Source organism: Podarcis gaigeae (genome assembly GCF_964106915.1).
Source record: "Podarcis gaigeae genome assembly, chromosome: 6".
Lineage (NCBI taxonomy): Eukaryota > Metazoa > Chordata > Lepidosauria > Squamata > Lacertidae > Podarcis > Podarcis gaigeae.
In genome coordinates, this window is record NC_139682.1 from 29,700,260 (window position 1) to 29,720,825 (window position 20,566).

The 20,566-nt window shown below is 45.5% G+C and overlaps 1 protein-coding gene across 1 annotated transcript in view; it reads left to right on the forward strand.

Moving 5' to 3' along the window:
- Window positions 1-19,118, forward strand: part of SNTA1 (syntrophin alpha 1) — a 64,799-nt gene extending 45,681 nt beyond the window's left edge. Inside the window, exons 4-9 of the mRNA XM_083746274.1 lie at window positions 7,737-7,932; window positions 8,754-8,961; window positions 12,192-12,322; window positions 14,929-15,125; window positions 16,095-16,282; window positions 18,029-19,118. Of these exons, the coding sequence (XP_083602400.1) occupies window positions 7,737-7,932; window positions 8,754-8,961; window positions 12,192-12,322; window positions 14,929-15,125; window positions 16,095-16,282; window positions 18,029-18,121 (1,013 nt within the window). The 3' untranslated portion in view covers window positions 18,122-19,118. The remainder of the gene's footprint in view (window positions 1-7,736; window positions 7,933-8,753; window positions 8,962-12,191; window positions 12,323-14,928; window positions 15,126-16,094; window positions 16,283-18,028) is intronic.
- The last annotated feature ends 1,448 nt before the right edge of the window (window positions 19,119-20,566 follow it).

Consider the following 20,566-nt stretch of genomic DNA (forward strand, 5'->3'; position numbering starts at 1 on the left):
CAGCAATAACATCCATCAAACTCAGGGGAGGCAGAGGTGAAAGTAGGGCCAGTCCAGGTCAAATTGGGATGAAAGACATTTCAATTTAAGTGTTGCCTCTGGACGTGGCCAGTAATTGCTGCTCAGGTTTAAGGCTGACAAAAGATGAAATACACCGGTAGCAAAGGAATGCGGGCAGGAGCGGGGCAGGTACTCAGCAGAGTTTCACTGTAGAGCAAATGAGCTTGCAGCACATTAAGACAACCCCCCTGGCGAACATCCCAATGTTTGAAGACACATGCCTAGTAATAATAATAATAATAATTTATATCCCACCCATCTGGCTGGGTTTCCCCAGCCACTCTGGGTGGCTTCCAATAAAATATTAAAACACAGTGGTCTGTTAAACATTAAAAGCTTCCCTAAACAGGGCTGCCTTCAGATGTCTCCTAAAAGTCTGGTAGTTGTTTTTCTCTTTGACATCTGGTGGGAGGGCATTCCACAGGGCGGGTGCCACTACCAAGAAGGCCCTCTGCCTGGTTTCCTGTAACTTGGCTTCTCTCAGTGAGGGAACCGCCAGAAGGCCCTCGGCACTGGACCTCAGTGTCCGGGCAGAACGATGAGGGTGGAGATGCTCCTTCAAGTATACTGGACCGAGGCCATTTAGGGCTTTAAAGGTCAGCACCAACACTTTGAATTGTGCTCGGAAATGTACTGGGAGCCAATGTAGATATTTCAAGACCGGTGTTATGTGGTCTTGGCGGCCACCCAGTCACCAGTCTAGCTGCCCCATTCTGGATTAGTTGTAGTTTCTGGGTCATCTTCAAAGGTAGCCCTACACAGAGCGCATTGCAGTAGTCCAAGTGGGAGATAACTAGAGCATGCACCACTCTGGTGAGACAGTCCACTGGCAGGTAGGGTCTCAGCCTGTGTACCAGATGGAGCTGGTAAACAGCTGCCCTGGACACAGAATTGACCTGTGCTTCCGTGGACAGCTGTGAGTCCAAAATGACTCCCAGGCTGCGCACCTGGTCCTTCAGGAGCACAGTTACCTCATTCAGGACCAGGGAGTCCTCCACACCTGCCCCCTTCCTGTCCCCCCAAAACAGTAATTCTGTCTTGTCAGGATTCAACCTCAATCTGTTAGCTGCCATCCATCCTCCAACCACCTCCACACACTCACACAGTTCTGCTATAACTATTCATGCCTCTTACTAGCAGGGGAACTGGCAGATGCAGCCAAAGCAGCAGGATTTAACCCTGCTCATCAGCTAATGAGCAGAAGTTGAATCCTGCCCAGTTTAGCTGTGGACACCAGTTCCCCTGCTGAGGAACACACGGCTCTAGTATAGTGTGCAGCTCTTTGAAAGCCCTTTTGCAAACTGCCCCACTTTGTTTTTTCAGAGGATCAGAGAGCAGTGCAGACCTGTTTGAAAAAGGGCTTACAAACAGCCGGATCTGCCTTTTGAACTTCTGAAAACCAGAGGTTTAAAGAGCTGTGCAGGGCTGTTTGCAAAAGGGCTTTTAAATAGCCCACGCTGGGCTTTGACGTTCCAAAAATCGAGGCTTTGAGCGACCTTAGGTGTTTTGATAGGTGGGTAGCCCCATCCACCTGTCAGATTTAGCCCAGCAGGGTTAAATAAACAAAACCTCTCCCTTGTTCCTTTTCTTGGGCTGCTACTTTCCTTCCACACTTGGTGATCATCGTTTTACTATGAGACAGTGTTTGTAAGCTGCCTTGAGCTTGTGGGGTGAAAAAGGCCAGGGATGTGTTTTCAAATATATATATATAATCTATTTAAAAGGGTTTAAAAGAGAAACAGTTGGTATATTGATGCACACAGAGAGAGATGTTGCTGCTTTAAAAAGAGATGGTAAACAATACCTGCCACGGTCTAGAGCGTGATCCTCCAGTGTGTGTCATAGATGGTTGACGCAGCTTGAGAGAGGGAGAGGAACAATTGGCAAGGTGCTTCTGAACATGAGAGCGTTTGACTAAAGCGACTGCTTTAGGAACACAGGGACACAGGCCAAGGCTTTGGGTGATTGTTGCTGCTGCTTTTCCCCACGAGAAGTTTGTGCACCTAGAAGCGAAAGAAATTCAGCCTTGCAATTTACAGAGGAGTTGGCACATCCTCCGCTGTTGCCTGAAGCAGCAGTCCTTCAGAGCTTTGCCTTAACTCAGGGATGGGGGACTTGTGGCTCTCCAGATGCACTTGCATAATCTCTGACCATGCTGGCTGGGACTAATGGGAGTCATAGTCAGGCACCATCTGGAAGGCCACCAGATCCCCATCCCTTCTTTCCCTAGATCAGCTGCCCCTTCTGCCACATGCCCAGCCCAGACGCTTTCCTGGTAAGAGAGGACAGATTTGGATCACAGTGCTGGTTGCCAAAGGGCTGCAGATGAATGTATCTTCAGATACTTCTGACCTAATTGGCACATCTTGACCATCCTTAGTTTTACTTTTCTCAAGGAGAAAGTCCAATGATAAATATAACCAGTGCTATTTTTCTAGAAAAAGAGGTGCCGGAAATCACATTCTCTTAGAATGGCAATGGCGCCCACCTGAGAGGTGCCAGAACTGAGTTCCGGCGAGTTTTGGCTGAGAAAAAGCCCTGAATACAACTCTTTTGGAAGAGCAGTACTTGATGGCGAACTGTAGAAGCAATTCCATATTAAGCACATCACCTAGTAGAGATTGTATATAAGGAATCACAAATGGCCCAAGATGCATTGGGTTCCAGACTCAGTTTTTGAAGCACAGACACCACCATTTTGTAGCCCTCTTTGCTTCGTTTGCTGTTTCGGTAGAACCAGAAGGCACACCAGGTCGTCAGGCTTCAGCACAGTTGTTAGTGTGAACATAACTGAAAGGGTACGATTTCCTGAAGCAGGAGTGGATAACAGTGGAAGCTGTCTTATAATGATTCAAACCATGGTCCATCTAGACACAATACTGTCAACACTGACTTGAAGTGGGTTTTCTAGGATTTTAGGTGGGGGTCTCTGGAAAACAGATGCCTTACCCCCACAGCACTCCCCCTAATAAATGTCTTCAGCATGTATGCTGAATAAGGCCATACTAGTATTTGCAGGGGAGAAATGTGCAGCCCCCCTTTGTGGCAGACCACAGCGTTGGCTGTTGTACAGTCAGCAGCCTAAACCATAAGCACATTGAATGGGGCTGGCACAGTCAATACAGAAGTTGCACAACTCCAAAGGAAAGAGCGACACATGGAAACATTTGGGGTTAATCTGCGGAAAGCTTGAGTCATTGGCCAAGGCTGCACCACTTCAAAAAGGGACAATGTTCTTTGGTTAAAGCAGCCCTTTGCTACAGAGAGATGCTCCAGAATTGTTTGTGTGCCACTACAAAATTCCAGGCTCCGGGCAGGCTGACTGAATCTTGGTTGCTGCTTTAGTAACCAATATATACAATTGATTCCATTCTTAAAATTGCACAATTGGGCATAGGACTAAGAGGTTTGGAGGGTTTTTTTTAATGCACTTCCCAGTTTGGTTCATTAAAAAAAAAAGCCAATGGCAAAAATACTCCATTAAGTGCTGAATGCACAGGTTTGGGAAATATAAAACACAGGAACATGCAAAATTGAGCACATCTCGCTTTGGGTGGCCAGCACAATAGCTGCCATCTGTGCAGTTTTATGCATGCAGTATTAAAAGGAACTGAGGTCTCTTGAACCATTAATGTAATGGCCACCACCTTAAGAGTCAAAAGTGATTAAAAAGATCAGTGTGTAAATAACAGATTTCACATCTCCATGTTCCTTGATGGATTTGGATCAAGTATTTTTCATTTATCTAAAGTACTGTTTGGGCTTATGACTGCTGGTTGTGCTCATTTAAAAATCCAGGGCTGCAGAGGCAAGCCGTAGTTCTATTTAACCACTATGAACCTATCATTTATATAGCACCTTTTGAACGTTTCAAAACAGCTTTTCATATAATGGGTGGTTTTTAATGCTAGCCCTACTCAAGGTACACCCATTGCAGTAAATTGACATGACTAACTTGAGCTCATTAATTTTAAAGGGTCTGCTCTAGAATTTAGAATTTAGTTGAATGCAACCCATTATCTTGATAGCCTAATAATAATAATAATAATAATAATAATTATTATTATTATTCACAGGCTAACAAGTTTTATTATTTATTCCACAGGCTACTGTCCACTTCATTAGTTTACACCAGGCTTCCTCAAACTCAGCCCTCCAGATGTTTTTGGGCTACAACTCCCATGATCCCTAGCTAGCAGGACCAGTGGCCAGGGATGATGGGAATTGTAGTCTCAAAACATCTGGAGGGCTGAGTTTGAGGAAGCCTGGTTTACACCATAATAAAATTTGTTAGCCTTTAAGATGCCACAAGACTATTGACTCTGTTGCAACAGATTCAACAAGCATGGCTGCCTCTCCAGCACTTGTAAGGTGGGACATTGTTAGTGCCCTGGTGGCTGTTGCCCCTTGGAAATGGTGGGGCGGAAGGCAGGGAGCCCGACAGTAGGCCCATGATAGGCTGAGCCATAGCCAATGACGGAGGAACCAACATTTGTCCCCCGTCCTCCTGAGTTCTTCAAATGCAGCACTGAGATGGAGGAAGGGGAAGGCGACAGGCAGTGCCACTCCCCGGACTGGTTGCAAAAGACAGGCAAGTGGGGACAGGTTGAGGGGGGTGGTCAGTGTGGAGAGCCAGTGTGGTGTAATGGTTAAGAGCGGTGGACTCGTAATCTGGTGAACCGGGTTCGCGTCTCCACTCCTCCACATGCGGCTGCTGGGTGACCTTGGGCTAGTCACACTTCTCTGAAGTCTCTCAGCCCCACTCACCTCACAGAGTGTTTGTTGTGGGGGAGGAAGGGAAAGGAGAATGTTAGCCGCTTTGAGACTCCTTCAGGTAGTGATCCAAACTCCTCTTCTTCTTCTAATGGAGCAGTCTCCACTGCCTGAGGCAGAGAAGGGATTATAGGCTGGGTTAGGCCACACCGCGAATTATGTCAGAGCAAATCTCACATGATCTGCCACTCTTCCAGCCCCGCTGTGTCACGTCTTTCCCCTCCACAGATCCTACATTTGCAGTTTCCCTTGCAGTACCCAGTTTCTGCTGCGCGTTGCCCCACTTCCAGTTAATACAAACAGAAGTGTGTTGCTCTGCGTACACGAGCTATTTCTCTCTCCTTTATATGAGCTGATCCACTGCAGTGACAGAGGCTCCCACTAGACCGCACTTGGAGCAATCTTGGCTGGCATCCCGGTGCCTTTGAACTGCGTGTTGGCTGGCGGTCGGAGAACAGCTTGCACAGGCGGGAACATTTATCCGACGTATTGGGAAAAAGTGTAAAAAGTAATCTATTTAGCGCACTGTCAGATATCTGCCCCAACTGCCCTTGTTTCTTCGCGGCGCCCCTCATCGCTTTAAATAGCAGTTGCGCTGATTGCAAAGTGATAGGCTGAGAACTGCGGACTCGGCTTTGAGGCCCAAACTTAAGGATCCGCTGCAGCACTTACTCTGTTTTAAATAGTTGCCATTGAAATAGGATCCTACGTCCGTTCCTCCGGGGTTTTTCCTGTCTTACAACCAGGAAGAGCAGGCTAGACAGCCACTGCATATAGAGCACACAAACGGTGCATTGAAGAGATAGGAATTGTCTGGCATATCATAATACATCGAGGACGTGCGCAGTTACTGCAGTGCGCTCTATGTGGGGCTTCCCTTGCTCTTGACCCCGGAAGCTGCGGGACGATTGCTGACAGGAGTGAGAACCTGTCAGTACATAACACCTCTGCTCAGAGATCAGCGCTGGTTGTCGATTTGCTGCTGGGTCAAGTTCAGGGTGTTAAAATTGGTATATAAGGCCCCTTACGGCTTGGGACCAATTTACTTGCGAGATCGCCTTACTCCATATGTGCCCACTCAGCCGCTTCGATCTGCAGGAACTGGCACCATTACAAGCACCACATAATACTTGTTCTGCATTTGTGATAAATGGATGTTTTGGTGTGGCAAAATTGGAATTCAGTGCCTCTTGGCATTAGGCGGGTGCCTTCACTGTACTCTTTTGGCCCCTGCTAAAAAACATTTTTGCTTAGGCAAGCTTATCCAGACACATACAGTGGTACCTCGGGTTACATACGCTTCAGGTTACAGACTCCGCTAACCCAGAAATAGTACCTCGGTTAAGTACTTTGCTTCAGGATGAGAACAGAAATTGTGCTCTGGCGGCACGGCGGCAGAGGGAGGCCCCATTAGCTAAAGTGGTGCTTCAGGTTAAGAACAGTTTCAGGTTAAGAACGGACTTCCGGAACGAATTAAGTTCTTAACCAGAGGTACCACTGTAGCCTGTTGACCTGTGTTTTAGTTGTTTTTTTAGCTTAGCGTTTATTTTGATGCTTTTTGAATGTTTTAAAAGTTGTTTTTAACTGCTTTTTCCTGAAAATTTCCTTCTTTTATTATTTTTGTGAACTGCTTTGAGGTATCTTGTTCTTTTTTTTAATGGTGAAGTGGTATATAAATTTTGTGAAATAAATACTGGTGCACAAGTATGCTGCTTATCTGAGGCAGGCAAGATCTTGAAAAATTCAGAGTTTCTTATGCATTTGGTGCGCTGAATAGGAAAGCTGTGTGTTCTTATGGGTATACCACCAAGTAGAATAGGGAACACCGGGGTGAAATATATATATGTGTGTGTGTGTGTGTGTGTGTGTGTGTGTGTTTCCAGTAGACTTTAAGGCAGCAACATGGAACACAATCAGGTTCTAGAAGTATTGATTTTGGCATGAAGTGAAAGGGGCTTGGGTTTAGTTGCCATCTGGCGTATTTGCATAATCACTCTGGCATTTTGAGAATATGGGCTGAGTGGATCTGTGCAGAATTTTTGGCTTGTTTGTTTGTTTGGCATGTGATAAAACCACTGTGTGATTGACTCACCATGTCTGTAGCTAGAAACTCAGTCTATATTTCCCATGCCATCGCAGAGCTGTAAAAGCTTCGCTGTGGAGGTACAAGTTCACTTGCAAGCTTTTCTGATGCACATCTTGGAACAATGACATCTTTGCTTGCCATGTGTGCTCAAGATGCCACTCCAAACTCTGCCCTGCATTGTGTTAGACATTCGGGCTGCCTTTGAAAAGTGTTTAGAAATTGCAAACAAATGGGTCTCACTAGGCAGGGATTAAAAAATAAATAAATGTCAAGCTTATCTGCATGGATATTTTTTCTTCTAATTACTGTCTTGTTTTTTCATCTTGACAAGAAATGAAGTTGTTTTAACCCACCCTGAAATTGGTGAGAAATTACTTTTAATTTTGATTTCTCTTCTGTGCTAAGAACCCTTGCAGATGATCTAGCGTTACAACGGTACACCACAAACCACAAATAGAAAAGGCGCAGAGTTCTTTGTGTTCTTACCTACATTAAAGACATTCTCACCTTGCACAGCCTATAATTATAGGGTGGTTTAAAAGGAGAGCAAATTCTGTTCTTGTTCAAGAATGACTTTGGATAAGGACAACATTCAGATTTCCAGCTCCCAAAAGAAAAGTTCATGAAGAATCTTTCACTTAATTAAACTTGTTGATGGTAGGTGCACAGGGTGTTTTGGGAAGCACCTGTGAAATCTGCTTTAGTTGATGCCCGGACTATAGATCACTGGAGATTGGCAGGATTGGAAGCAACCTGTTGCAGAAGTACCTGGAATTGTACACCTGAACATTCTGTGTGTTGGTTTTCTCTTTTTCAGTAAAATACATGAAGGAGATTTCTCCCTATTTTAAAAATTCCTCATCTGGTGCAACTGTAAGTTGGGACTCTTCGCCAGCCTTTCAGAAGCAAGCTTCACCTGCTCTCTCCCTACGAGACCTCAAGGAAGGCAAGAACATCCCCTTAAAAATGTGCTACATATCACGGAAATGTCTCCCCAGCGATCCAGAAAACAGGTAATGCCGCAGTTCCCTTGACTTTTTCTCAGTGGTGTTATGCTACCTGTAGAGGCATTTGTACATCAGAGTTGCACTTTGGCATGTAATCTTGACTGATCTGTGTGGTTGCAGGAAAATGGAATAAAATGTACAGAACGCCTTTCTGAAAGCTTGTATCCACAGCCTTTTTTCCCCTTTGAATGCTCAACTTTGTACCCCTCCGCATTACTGAGATGTATTTTAAAGTGCCTTGAATGCTCAAAATGAGCTGGATCAATCCTATTAACTGTGTCAGATGAGTGGGATTACATCAATATAATATTGTGAGTTCACCCTGCATTGCCAATGTCTTGGGCTCTGAGACCTAAAGAAGGCCATGGCTTTCAGTAGGACCACATATAGGAACCACTGTCTCCAAAGCAAAGGCATTAGTAGAGCAAAGACTTGGAAGCCATAGCATGGCAAATCCAGGTCAACTCCACCTCACCTACCAAGAGACAGGGCAGAGCACTCAGTCCTGATCGCAGATACACCTGAAACTGCAAGCCCATGTAGACAAGAACAATCCCCATGAAGGCTTTGGAACTAGGGATAGAGCAGAACTTTGCTTCAGTCCACATTGAAAGGTTTGTAAACCCACTAAATTTGCACCTCTCAAAACAATATCAGCACCAAAATGCATTCATCCTTTGGAATTTGTACTTCTCTGAATTTTGCAATGCATTGACATGGAAGGCAATGTTTGCAAAAATGTATATTAGGCAAATTTACATGTAACAGTTTATTTCTGGGCTGCCAGAAGGGATTCATTCTCAAGTTAAGGGAGATTCTTCATGCAGATACCTGGAAGTGTGCTCAGCAGATGGACGGATCCCCTTGTTCCTTCGAGCAAAAGATGAGGTTTCTGCCCAGGCGTGGTTCAATGCCATTCACAGCAACATCAGTGCCCTGCTGCCAAGAGTCAAAGAGGAGCTGAGGACCTTACAGTCTGGAGTCAGTGTTGCTGGAAGTAGAGACATCAAGCACGTTGGTTGGCTGACCGAACAGGTAATGGTGATCTTCTTGGTTTGAACTGCACTGCTCATGGGGATATATATATATGTCTGTAGCTACCAAACACAACTTGAGGAAGACAGTGCAATTCCTAGGCAGTCCTTAGCCAACAAATCTTATCTCTAATAATGTCGGTGTGTGCATGTTCTTAGTCTGCACACTCTCCCTAGTTTGAGTTGTATAATGTTTGAAGTAGGGAGACTTGTCCAAAGCGGCTCTTTTTCCTATTTTATTCCACTTGTGTAAATGGATTCCTAATAAAACATCTGTGGAAAAGTAATTTTTATTGACCTACAGGGCAATCCTATACATCTTTACTCAGAAGTAAGCCCCACTGAATTCAGTGGAATTTACACCCAGTTAAGTGACCTTAAAAAAAAAGTCCCTTAAAAAGGGGACACGGGTGGCGCTGTGGGTTAAACCACAGAGCCTAGGACTTGCCGATCAGAAGGTCAGCGGTTCAAATCCCCGTGACGGGGTGAGCTACCATTGCTCGGTCCCTGCTCCTGCCAACCAGCAGTTCGAAAGCATGTCAAAGTGCAAGTAGATAAATAGGTACCGCTCCAGCGGGAAGGTAAACAGCGTTTCCATGCGCTGCTCTGGCTCACCAGAAGCGGCTTAGTCATGCTGGCCACATGCCCCGGAAGCTGTATGCCGACTCCCTCGGCCAATAAAGCAAGATGAGTGCCGCAACTCCAGAGTCGGTCACGACTGGACCTAATGGTCAGGGGTCCCTTTACCTTTTAAGTGACCATAGGATTAGTTATCAGGGCTGATTTGGGGTCCTGCAGAATTCATTGTATTTGGTCCCATGAACATTTGAGCCCTCTTCAGGCCTCTTGCCTGATCAATGAGAACTAGAGTCCTATAGGTGGCTGAGCGCCCAGTATCTCCTGCAATGCCTCTAGGTTTTGTTTCTGACTCAGTATAAGGCCCCTAGCTTCCCATCTCCCTGGAAAGAGCCCATATTATACTGAAAATTCACAATGAACAAGAGCTGTTCTTAAAATGGGAAAATTAAATAAAGGAAATGAATGAAAAGAAGCTGAGATTCATTATAACATTATCTTTTTGTCATTCCTAAATCCATACATCAAGAGTTCCCTCCCCACCTCAGAAAAGCCTCTCTTATTTGTGTCTGAGGATTATGTTCCCCGAACAATAATCTGTCATAAGAATGGCAAGCAAAGCCATGGACTGCTGATTGACACCTGTCCTGTACCAATCAGTAGTGGCCCCCTCTCATGCTTTTATTTTTGAATTAGTTGTCGGTGCTAAACAAAAACACCCGTCCTTTCCAGACCATGTAGCCTACTTTAGAGTTGTTTGTTTGCTCCACATGTGTAAGAGGAGATTAGTGATCAGTAGGTGGCTTTTCCTAATAATAATTTTCCTGATATGATTAGTATTTCTGTCACTTTTCAGTGCACCAAGTAGTGCCTTAAGGGTTCTCATCTCATCAAGCTGGATGAGTGGCTGAATGGATTCAGACAGCCACTTAACAGCCTGGTCACATGGCACCCATTTGTGACTGTGGCTGTTGCATGGCAAATAGATGGTTAGGTAACAAAAGCTTCCTATGGCCAACTTGGCATCTGCATGAGCTGCGTTAGCCGCCCAAGTCGAGCCCACTCGGTTCGCAGCAGAGTAGGATCTCATCTTCATCACAACCCTGAACAGTAATCCACTGCACCCACCGCTGGATCCTTAATGCTGCTCTTCTCTAGAGCTCCAACTGAGCATCTGGCCTTTGTAAGTCGCAGCTGATTTATATTTAGGCGGAAACTCCTGTCTCCTTCGATCTTACACATTTTTATAAACATGCACATTGGTCCAGGAATGCCTTGGTTTGGATAACAGCCGGCTTTTACGTTTCTCAAAAGGGAGAGCAACTCTTGCCTCTCTGCCCTAGTGCGGCTAAGTTCAATCTGAGCTTGCTTCCAGATGACCTGTTTCTTGAGCATCCATCTTGATTTGTTTGTACAAGGTTTGCAGAGAAGTTCCACGTTGGTTGTTCATTGAGCTTTAGTTTTAATGTGTTTGTGCAGAGATTACGTGGTTTCACCCGACGTCCCTGTTATCTAGCACATTTCCCCAATGCTTTTCTTCCGAAATTGAATTTTATCCTCCTTCCCAGGTGTTAAGAGTCTGCCACACATATTACCACAACAGCACAGGTGCTGCTTCCCCATGACCTCTTCCAATAAGGTCTGTAAGTTGAAACCACCTGAGTTGAGTCAACTATATGGCTCTTCGTCATGTGATCATTTCTTGCTCCACCTTCCAGGAAAGAACTACAGGACTTGCCCTGCGTGTATGGTTGCAGCATACATCTGTTACCTAGGAAAGGAAGAACTCATGGAGAAGTGGTTCATATGCCACTGTGGAAATGTCTGAATCTGACTAGAATGTATACAAACAATATTCATATAACCATCTCCAATCGAGGGTTACATCACTGGAAGACTATAGACAACTGTGTTCTGTCAGTTACAGAGTCTGCTTGATAGCTTCCATGTGTCTATAGGGATGCTCACGGAATGTAAATGTCATGAATCTTGATGAAAAATGTCCTCTGCCCCTCTTGGACTCATGTGCACATTGGAACTTGGCTACCCACAATATTTCATCCTTCTCTGGATGTTGTGATGCAGTTCTCAGCAGTTTAAATGATTCGAAAGAGGCATTTACATACCGATTTTGCTAGCAATTCACAGATTAATGCAGAAACAGAATGGAATTATGGGTCAAAACATGCAACCGTGGCACAGACCAGAAGCAGATAAGGCCACCCATCTTTCTTATAAAGCCCTATATTATGGATGAGGAACCTGTAGCCTTCCAGATGTTTTTACACTACACCTGGCCTGACCACTAGCCATGCTGGCTGAGGCTGATGGGGAGTTGGGACCAAAAACATTAGAGGGCCAGAGGTTCCCCACCCTTGCCCTATAAGCCTAGCATGTCTTGGACGAAACTGTTCCTACACACACCCAATCAAGTTCTTAGGGTGTCATCTTTGCTCTGCACTCCATCTGCCCACCAAGTGTTATAAATCAGCTACTGTACAGAACAGGGCCTTCTCTGCACTGGCTCCATAATTAAGATATTCCCAAGTACAACATATCTACCCTGCTTATAGTGCTTCTTCTTCCCCTGTTAGCTGTGACAGTTAGAGTGTTCCTGTCTGTTCTGTGCTTCTGTGACTGATACTTTGTTCTCAGCTCCCCGGTGATGGGACGAAGAATATCCTGGCCCTCCTCACTGAGAAGGAACTTCTCTTCTATAGCAGCCTTCCACAAAGCAGAGAGGCCCTGAATAAGCCAACGCACAGTTTCCCTCTCATCGCCACCAGGTAATGCAAGACACAGTTTTGGAACACGCATGCTGCTCTGCTTTCCTGTTCTGAACTCGATTTGCTGGAGTTTGTAAAAGCTTCTTTCTGAGTAGCTGGGTTACAAAGTCCAGGCTCCAGGGATGTCATCCTCTTTAATTCGATACCCTCTTTCTCTTGCGTAGTCTTTGGTCCTCTCTCTGTCACTGCTTGGACTGTGTCGCTACCAATAGCGCTTCCCAGCGAAGAGAGAGCTTGGATGCAGTAAACAATCTTCTCTTCACTCAGTTATGATGGTTAAAAGAGTGGTCCCTTCCCATTTCTTATGGATGGATTCAGGAGCAAGCAGTCCTATAAAGGCTGCACTAATTCCAACGTTTTGAAAACTTCTCCATTTAGGGGGTTGTCCTTTCCTTCCCAAGTTGTCGCATACCACCCCTTCCCCAACCTGGTCTTCTCCTCATCCCTGAGTATTGACCATGCTGTTTGGAGCTGATGGTAGACCAAAACAGTAGGGGAGCACTTCAAACATTTTAGGGCATTCAGACAGGGCAAAAATTTTCCTGCTTGTGCTTCTGTCCTGTTTTCTGATGTTCCGCCCATGCTGCAGTACCTGTTGGGTTAATGGAACTGTGGCTTTTTGACCAATATTACTGTGCTAAATTTCATCCATTCCCGCACATGCGTGCTTCTGTTCCCGCATAGATTCCCTCATGAAAGCAGCAGGCAAGAACTGTATGCTAATATATCACCCCAAAAATTGTCACTTTACTTATTTATTAGTGCTATTATTAATTTGTATACCACCCTTCATCTGTAGATCTCAGGGCGGTTTGCAACATAAAAATACAATCTAGAAAACACAGGCTACGGAATGGAAACAAAACCACATGAATAACCCCCCCCCCATTACCCCCGTTATTTCCCAGGTTAAGGGGGCTTCAATTCCCCCCCCCCCCGTAAACGCAGAAATGAGCAGTAAACATGTGCTACATTCCATGTGTTTTCTTGATGGCTTTTGCGTCATATTAAAAACTCAAATATAGTGGGGAAATAAACATTTAGTGAAACGTCGGGGAAATGGAACAAACTGAGTTGTGAATGCAGCCTAGGAATGATACAGCTGAAAAGTGGAGTGTTTCTGGTGCCTGGCGAGTGACTCTTGGTTTATCTCCTCCTTGCCGTTTGTGGACTGACTCCCTCTGTCAGGTCCTCTTTCCTTGTCAGAAAGTTTCCTTACTCTTGCTTAGTAGAACTCTTTAATCTGAGTTTGTGTATGTTAGTCAAAGTGACGAATATATGAGTGATCTTACTTGGGGAGAAGGGTCTGGGCTCTGTCCTACCGTGTGGTTCCATCTGAAGAATCGTTTGTATGCCTTTGTATACCAAAAATAATATGCAGCCATCACTCATGGAATGGTTTGGTTGGATTTTAAAAAATGAAGTTTAAGAAACTGGAGATGGGGTGTTCCTTCTGTTTGAAGCATTTCTATGGTTCTGCTGCCCCCTTGTGTTTAGGGTCTGAAAACAGACTAGAAATACAAATTACCAGTCAACAGAAATATATTAAAGAAAGGATTTTGCCTTTTTTTTATAGTCCTGTGTGTGTGCGCGCGCGCGCGTGTAAGAGGGGGTGGAGGGAGAGGGAGAGGGAGAGAGGGAGAGGGAGAGGGAGAGGGAGGGATGGGTTTCAGAAAATATACTTTGCTCCATGGATGGTGTTTCTGGGCAGCTGATGGTACAGTTGAGTTACGGGTGTTATTAGGGTGACCTCTAGTGGCTATTATGTCACACAACTGTTCTAGTGACAGAACAAGAAACCAAAATAAAAGTGAGGCTTTGCCACCGAGTGTACATTTGATAGAGGGCCAATCCCACTTGCCTTCAAGATGCGCACACAAAAACCTCTTGCATGCGTATCTTTAAAAAGTGCCATATGTGAAGCAGCCCTGTAATCCAGCACAATGGGTTGACTGGATATTGACAATATACAGTCTCACTCAGGTAATGCAGGCATTGACCAAGCACCCCAGGTTACAATGCTTGAAAGCAGAAATGCATGTAAGAATTCCTATGGGGACATCTGGATTTGGGTTTCCAGACTCAGTATGGGATGAAGCTCTGTCCTGTGCCTTTAATGCAAGGGTGGGGATGCAGATCCTGGATTCCTCCACCCTTCCGTGGTCCATTTTGAGGGGTCCACCCATCTGACAAATCCCCTGATCTCACTAGAAAGTCAAGTTGCCAGTTTTTCCTTTGAAGTGTCCAGCCAAGCTTGGAGTTACCACCACTCAGCTAATTGGCACTGACTTCAGCTCCCACCAGCACCAGACATCATAACTAACGTCAGAGATTATGGGAGTTGTAATCTAACAACACCTGGAGGCTGATGGGTTTCCCACCTTTGCATTAGCCTTTGGGACAATAAAATGTATTAGACTTCAAGCTACCACACAACCCTTTGGCATATTTAGACTTCTGCTGTGTCTCATAAAATGCACACTCGATTGCTTGCCATGCATTTGCCTAGCCCCAGGAGTCTCAGGCTGCAATATTGGCTAACTGGTAATCTGACCATGGAAAGAGTTTGTTGCGCTGAAAGGCCCTTTCTGACCCAATCCCTACAGGCTTGTGCACTCTGGACCATCCAAGGGTTCTCTGCTCTATGACTCAGAGCTCTCGTTTGCTTTGCGGACCGGAACCAAGAAAGGCGTAGAGACGCACCTGTTCAGTGTGGAGACGCACCGGGACCTGGCCACGTGGACAAGGATGCTGGTAGATGGTTGCCACAACGCCGCTGAGTGTGTCCAGGAAGTGTCAACAGGTCAGGAAGCAGGTGGAGCTTCACACATGGGGACTTGAGGCTTTCCTAGGAACGGGAATGAGTCTATGGGCCCATTTGCTTGGGGGGGTTCTCCAACTTGCCAGTCCTGCATTGTAGACTTACCTAGAACCAGAGAGAACCTACTCTTTAGTCCAGCACCCCAAGGCATGACTGGGTAAACTGGGTGAGGATAGGAGAGTGCTATCCCAGCAAAATAAAAGAAAATCCTTCCAGTAGCACCTTAGAGACCAACTAAGTTAGTTATTGGTATGCGCTTTTGTGTGCATGCACGATTCTTCAGTTATCCCAGCATTACTGCCACTTCTAAGCTCACCATATGTGAACTATCTGCTGGATAGTTTATTTACCCTTGAATAATGGGAGAGTAGCTTAGATGACAGATCTTTGCCTTGATTTTGAAGAGCTTGGGGGGGCACTTTCTGGTCTCTCAATATGCTACTCCCAAATGATTATAGCCAGCAAGGGATGTGGGTGGTGCTGTCGTCTAAACCACGACAGCTTGCCGTGGGCTTGGGCTTGCCGGTTCAAATCCCTGCAATGGAGTGAGCTCCCATTGCTCTGTCCCAGCTCCTGCCAACTTGGCAGTTTGAAAACATACCAGTGCAAGTAGATAAATAGGTATTGCTGCGGTAGGAAGGTAAACGGCATTTTCATGCGCTCTGGTTTCCATCACAGTATTATATTGCACCAAAAGCGGTTTAGTCATGCTGGCCACATGACCCAGAAAGCTGTCTGTGGACAAATGCCAGCTCTCTTGGCCTGAAAGTGAGATGAGCACTGCAATCCCATAGTTTCCTTTGATTGGACTTAACCGTCCAGGGGTCCTTTACCTTTTTTACGTATGGCCAGCAAGAACCTGCAGTAGGTTTCTGTGTCTCAGCATCAGTCCATTTTCTAGAAAGCCAAGTTCAATGCAGGCTTTTCTCTTTCTCCACCTCCCGTCCCCAGCATGCACATGGAACGGGAGAGACTGCACCTTGTCCATTCACATCGAGAAGGGTTTCACCATCTCCACCCTGGAGCCAGGCCTCACCAAAGTCATTCTGCTGCAGCAGCCTTTTGAGAGGCTACAGATGTCCTCAGACGACGGGGCCAAGATGCTTTACTTGGACTTTGGCAGCTCAGAAGGAGAGATTGTGAGTTCCCTTTCTTGCCTTTCTGTGCTCTTCCAATGAGTTTTCAGGGAAGCAAGTGAGATGTAATATGTAGGAAGCAGAACCCGCTGTATTGTGTCCTTGGGGTATTTCCTGGAGCTGGATAAGGGTTGCCCAGACAGCGGCTGATGGGAAACTCTTGATACTAATCATTGCCATTATTTGCAAATTGCAGAATCTCAGGGGGGGAACTGAGGCTTTAGAATGAGCATTTAGAATTCAGGGAAAGAAGTGACAGGGTATTAAGTGGCCAGAACCACTCACAGAGGTTGTTTCTGTGGCACAAGTCTTAAGTAGAGGCAACATGACAGAAGAGCATGGCTCAGAGGAATAGAGCAGGGTCCTGTTGCTTTAGAGCAGAGATGGGGAACCTCATCTCTCCAGATGTTGCTGGACCACAACTCTCATTATTCACGACCTTTGCTTATGTTGGCTTGGGCTGATGGGAGTTAGGAGTCCAACATCTGGAAGGTCCCAAGTTCCCCAGCCCTGCTTTCGAGTCAGAAGATGCTGCCTTGTATCGAGTCAGAACATTGGTCCATCTCTCTTAGTATTGTCCACACTGACTGGCAGCGCCTTCTCCAAGGTTTCAGATGGGTCTCTCCCAACCTCTCCTGGAAAGGTCAAGGACTGAACCTTAGACCTTCTACATGCAAGGTTCTACCACTGAGCTACAGTCCAGACTCAGCGCAGTGGTAAACAGGGCTTGCCATCTTAGGAGAGCAAATAGGGCTTTGCTTGAATGTAATTTACAGGCCCTGAAAGGGGTATGTGCTGTCCTGGACTTTGAACCCATCATTTTATACTCAAATGGGCAAAGCCCATGGCCCTACTAGGCCTTTCAGAAGGCTGCTGAGGGTCAGGGTGGCAAACCAGGGTGGCAGCATGTCCTGTTTGTATCCTTGGTTTTTGGAAGTGATATGTTTGTACTAAGCAGATAATTGTCAGGCATGGGCTTGTTTGGTCCTGCTTTTGGGGCAGGAAAATGCTAGGATGTGGCAGTTTCTGCTATTTCAGTTTTGGTAAAAATAAACAAAAAACAAGGCAGTGGAATAAATTATGCAAAGCAAGGAAGTATATGCAAACAACTTAATTTGCATAATATATCACAAGTACAGAGTTAGAGTTTAGGGTTTTTATCCTCTTCAGGAAATTTTGTACAGTATGCAGAGTCTTGGAGAAGACCAGCATGGGCAAGAATCACACATAATTCAATGTCCTTGGTCTTAAATTGTTATTATCTTCCTGGCACCAGTGGCAGGTTGTCCCTATAGCACATTCACTTATCTCCCAGTGCTGCACCCTTTATTATGGGTTATATCCAATGCTATTTCTAGTCAGACCAATCCCATTGAAATTAATAAGCATGACTAAATTAGGTCCATTAATTTCAGTGGGTCTACTTTGAATAAAACTTGATCGACCACAACCCAGTGTTTGGATGAGGCATCCACTGTGATCCCTGATCTATCCTGAATTTTCTTCTCCTGCGATGGAGAAGAGACCATATCAGCCTATGCTCTGAAATGCTAGGTGCAGCCACTTTTTCTCTAGAGGGTTCTGCAATGGATGATTAATGTACTTGCCCAGTTCTTCTACTTTCTGAAGTCATTGCTTCTTTGTTGCACAGCCAGCTGTAATGAATAATCAGATTTTCTAGGGAATGCGGAATGGTGAAATGCTCTGAACCAGCCCCTCATTACTGTCCATGTTCTTCCTTCATTGCAGCAACTAGATCTTCATTCCTGCCCCAAAACCATTGTCTTCATCATCCACTCATTCCTCTCTGCCAAAGTGACCCGGCTGGGGTTGCTGGCATAGGGACACAGGGCAGAATCTGGAGAGAGGCAAGACTCCATGTGATCTATGCACTACGGTTATGCCTTCATGGCCAAAGCACATTTTTAAGAACACCATAACAGACTGGAACAAGGACAAAGGTTGCCATGCAGCCAAAGCCAAAGGAAGCCAGTAGACTTCCCAGACAACTGATGGAAACTCACGGACAGGCAACTGCCTTGGCACGCAAGTCCCAGGATGGACAGCCCATGCAATAAAAATGCTCCTGTAAAGTTGCCCATCAGCACATGATGTTCCTAGAAAAAGAAAGAAAGAAAAACCATCACAAGCTTGGAAAATATGAGACTGCTGAAGATGTCATACCAACCCAGTTCTGCCATCACATTAGTGCCTTGAAGATGATATTTTATATATATATATATATATTAAAAAAAATGTTTGTATCAAGGTTTTATATTTATATAGCTCAGTTTATGAACCATAAAGGGATGCTTACAGTGTTGTTTGCTCTGCTTTTGTCATGACCATTTTACACTCAAGACTGCAATGCTGTGCACATTTGTGCGGGAGTAAGACGTAGTGGGGCTTACTCCAGAGTAAACATGCTTAAGGGTTGAGTTGAAAATGTGGTAGATTAAGCCAGATCTCTTCATTACCTGTAACACATATAATCTGGGGGGGGGGGAGAGAAACACTCAAGCCATTAGTCTGACATGCAGCCGGCATAAGCTGAAACATGGCTACATGTATTTGCCGATTTATCCAAACTTTGGGGATAAGCTACAGAAGCCATAATTTTAAAAGAGATGCTCGAGTTGAAAAAGATCAGGAAGATGATTTTTATTCTTTATTGGTTTGCTAACTCTTGACACTTCCATTTTTGTTTGTCGGATATATGTTTTAACCGGAGGTGCTCTTGAGCGGGGGAAGCAATTAGTTTTATGAGCTGCAAAATCATGCATGGAATTATCTTTATTATTTTGTTTTCCTTTTGCGAAAATAAATACAGATTACTAAAGATGACTAAAGCAGAGTTTGTTTCCCTATCTGAATTGAAAACAACATTTGGCGTTGCCCACCAAGCCTGAAATTTACCAATTTTTGACACAACAGTGGCTTTCTCATCTCAGTTTAATTTTAATTGGCATAGCTTTCTGGCTGCTTCCTGTATACATGACTATTATCAACTAATCAGAGTCCTGTTGTTCAGTAATGTTTGGCTCCGGTAAAACTGCCTACATTACTTTCGCTCTTTGCTCATCTTATCTGCTCTTAATTCATTTCTTAAAAACTTTTTGCGGGGGGGGGGGGGAGATATGGGAATTCAGTAATTGGTATACCTCCCCAACACAGCATGACACATACCTTACACGTATCATTCCAAAACAAGCTGTGATGCTTGCCACTTACATGACTCTTAACGCAACCTATGCTTCTTGCACGCATACAGACATTTCAGAGGTGTTCGTTTCTGCTGAAGAGAACAGCGGGAGGGACAAGAAGGTGCTACTGCCAGAGACTGCCTTGCTACGTGGCCTTGCTCATCGTGAAACAGTCCACATCATAATACAGAACACTCCAAAAGCATTTCAGGGAACGCCAGCCAGCTTCTCACCAGCCCTCCTATTAGGTGAACAGGGAGAATTTGCTCACTGCAAGACCTAAGCAAGAGAGAAGACATTTATTGTAGCAGAAGGACATCAAATAAGAATTCTCTACCCTGAAAATAAATGCTGCTTTGAGGAATTCAGAATGCAGGTTCAAACGACTTTTCACCAGGTTCAGAAGAAAGTAGGGTTGACACAAACCTACTCACAATTTGAAAGCTGTAATGGTTCTAGGGGTTGCTCATGCATAAGTTGTCGCCACTCCTGGCTAGGTTACCTGGGTAAACCCTTTCTGTCTGGACAGCCTTTCACTTTGTGGCTGTCTCAATCGCTGGCAGAATCCGTCAGTGGGCGTTTCTTGAACTTCTTCCAGCAAAGAAGTTCTTTGACGCCTAGTCTCCTCCTACTCTCCCTGCGCGGAAGTCTTCTGCGCAGGGAGGGTGTGGGCAGCAGAGGACCCGTGCTCTCCCCGCTGGTCTCCGGTGAGGAGTCCTGGAGCCCCCTCGCCGATTCCCCCTTCTGCCCCCCTTCTCCACTGGTGCTACACTGATTTCCTTCCCCAGCAGATGGGCTGCCTCTCTCCCTACTGGGGCCCTCTCCGGCATCCCTCTGGAGCCTTCCCTCCGCCTCTGGCTCTGATGGCAGTTCCCTGACAAAAGCAGATGGGGTTTTTTTTGCCATAGTGCGCTGGCCAGGCCCCTCCAAGCGCTCACACATGAAGTGGCCTATGTACTTCAGCCGCCCCCCTCCATTCAAGGGGAAATTTTGATTGGTCCAGAATATCATCTCATGTAGAAGAGCCATACACCCAGGGACAAGCCACTTCACACAGCTCCAAAGCAGGCAACTAGCAGGCTGA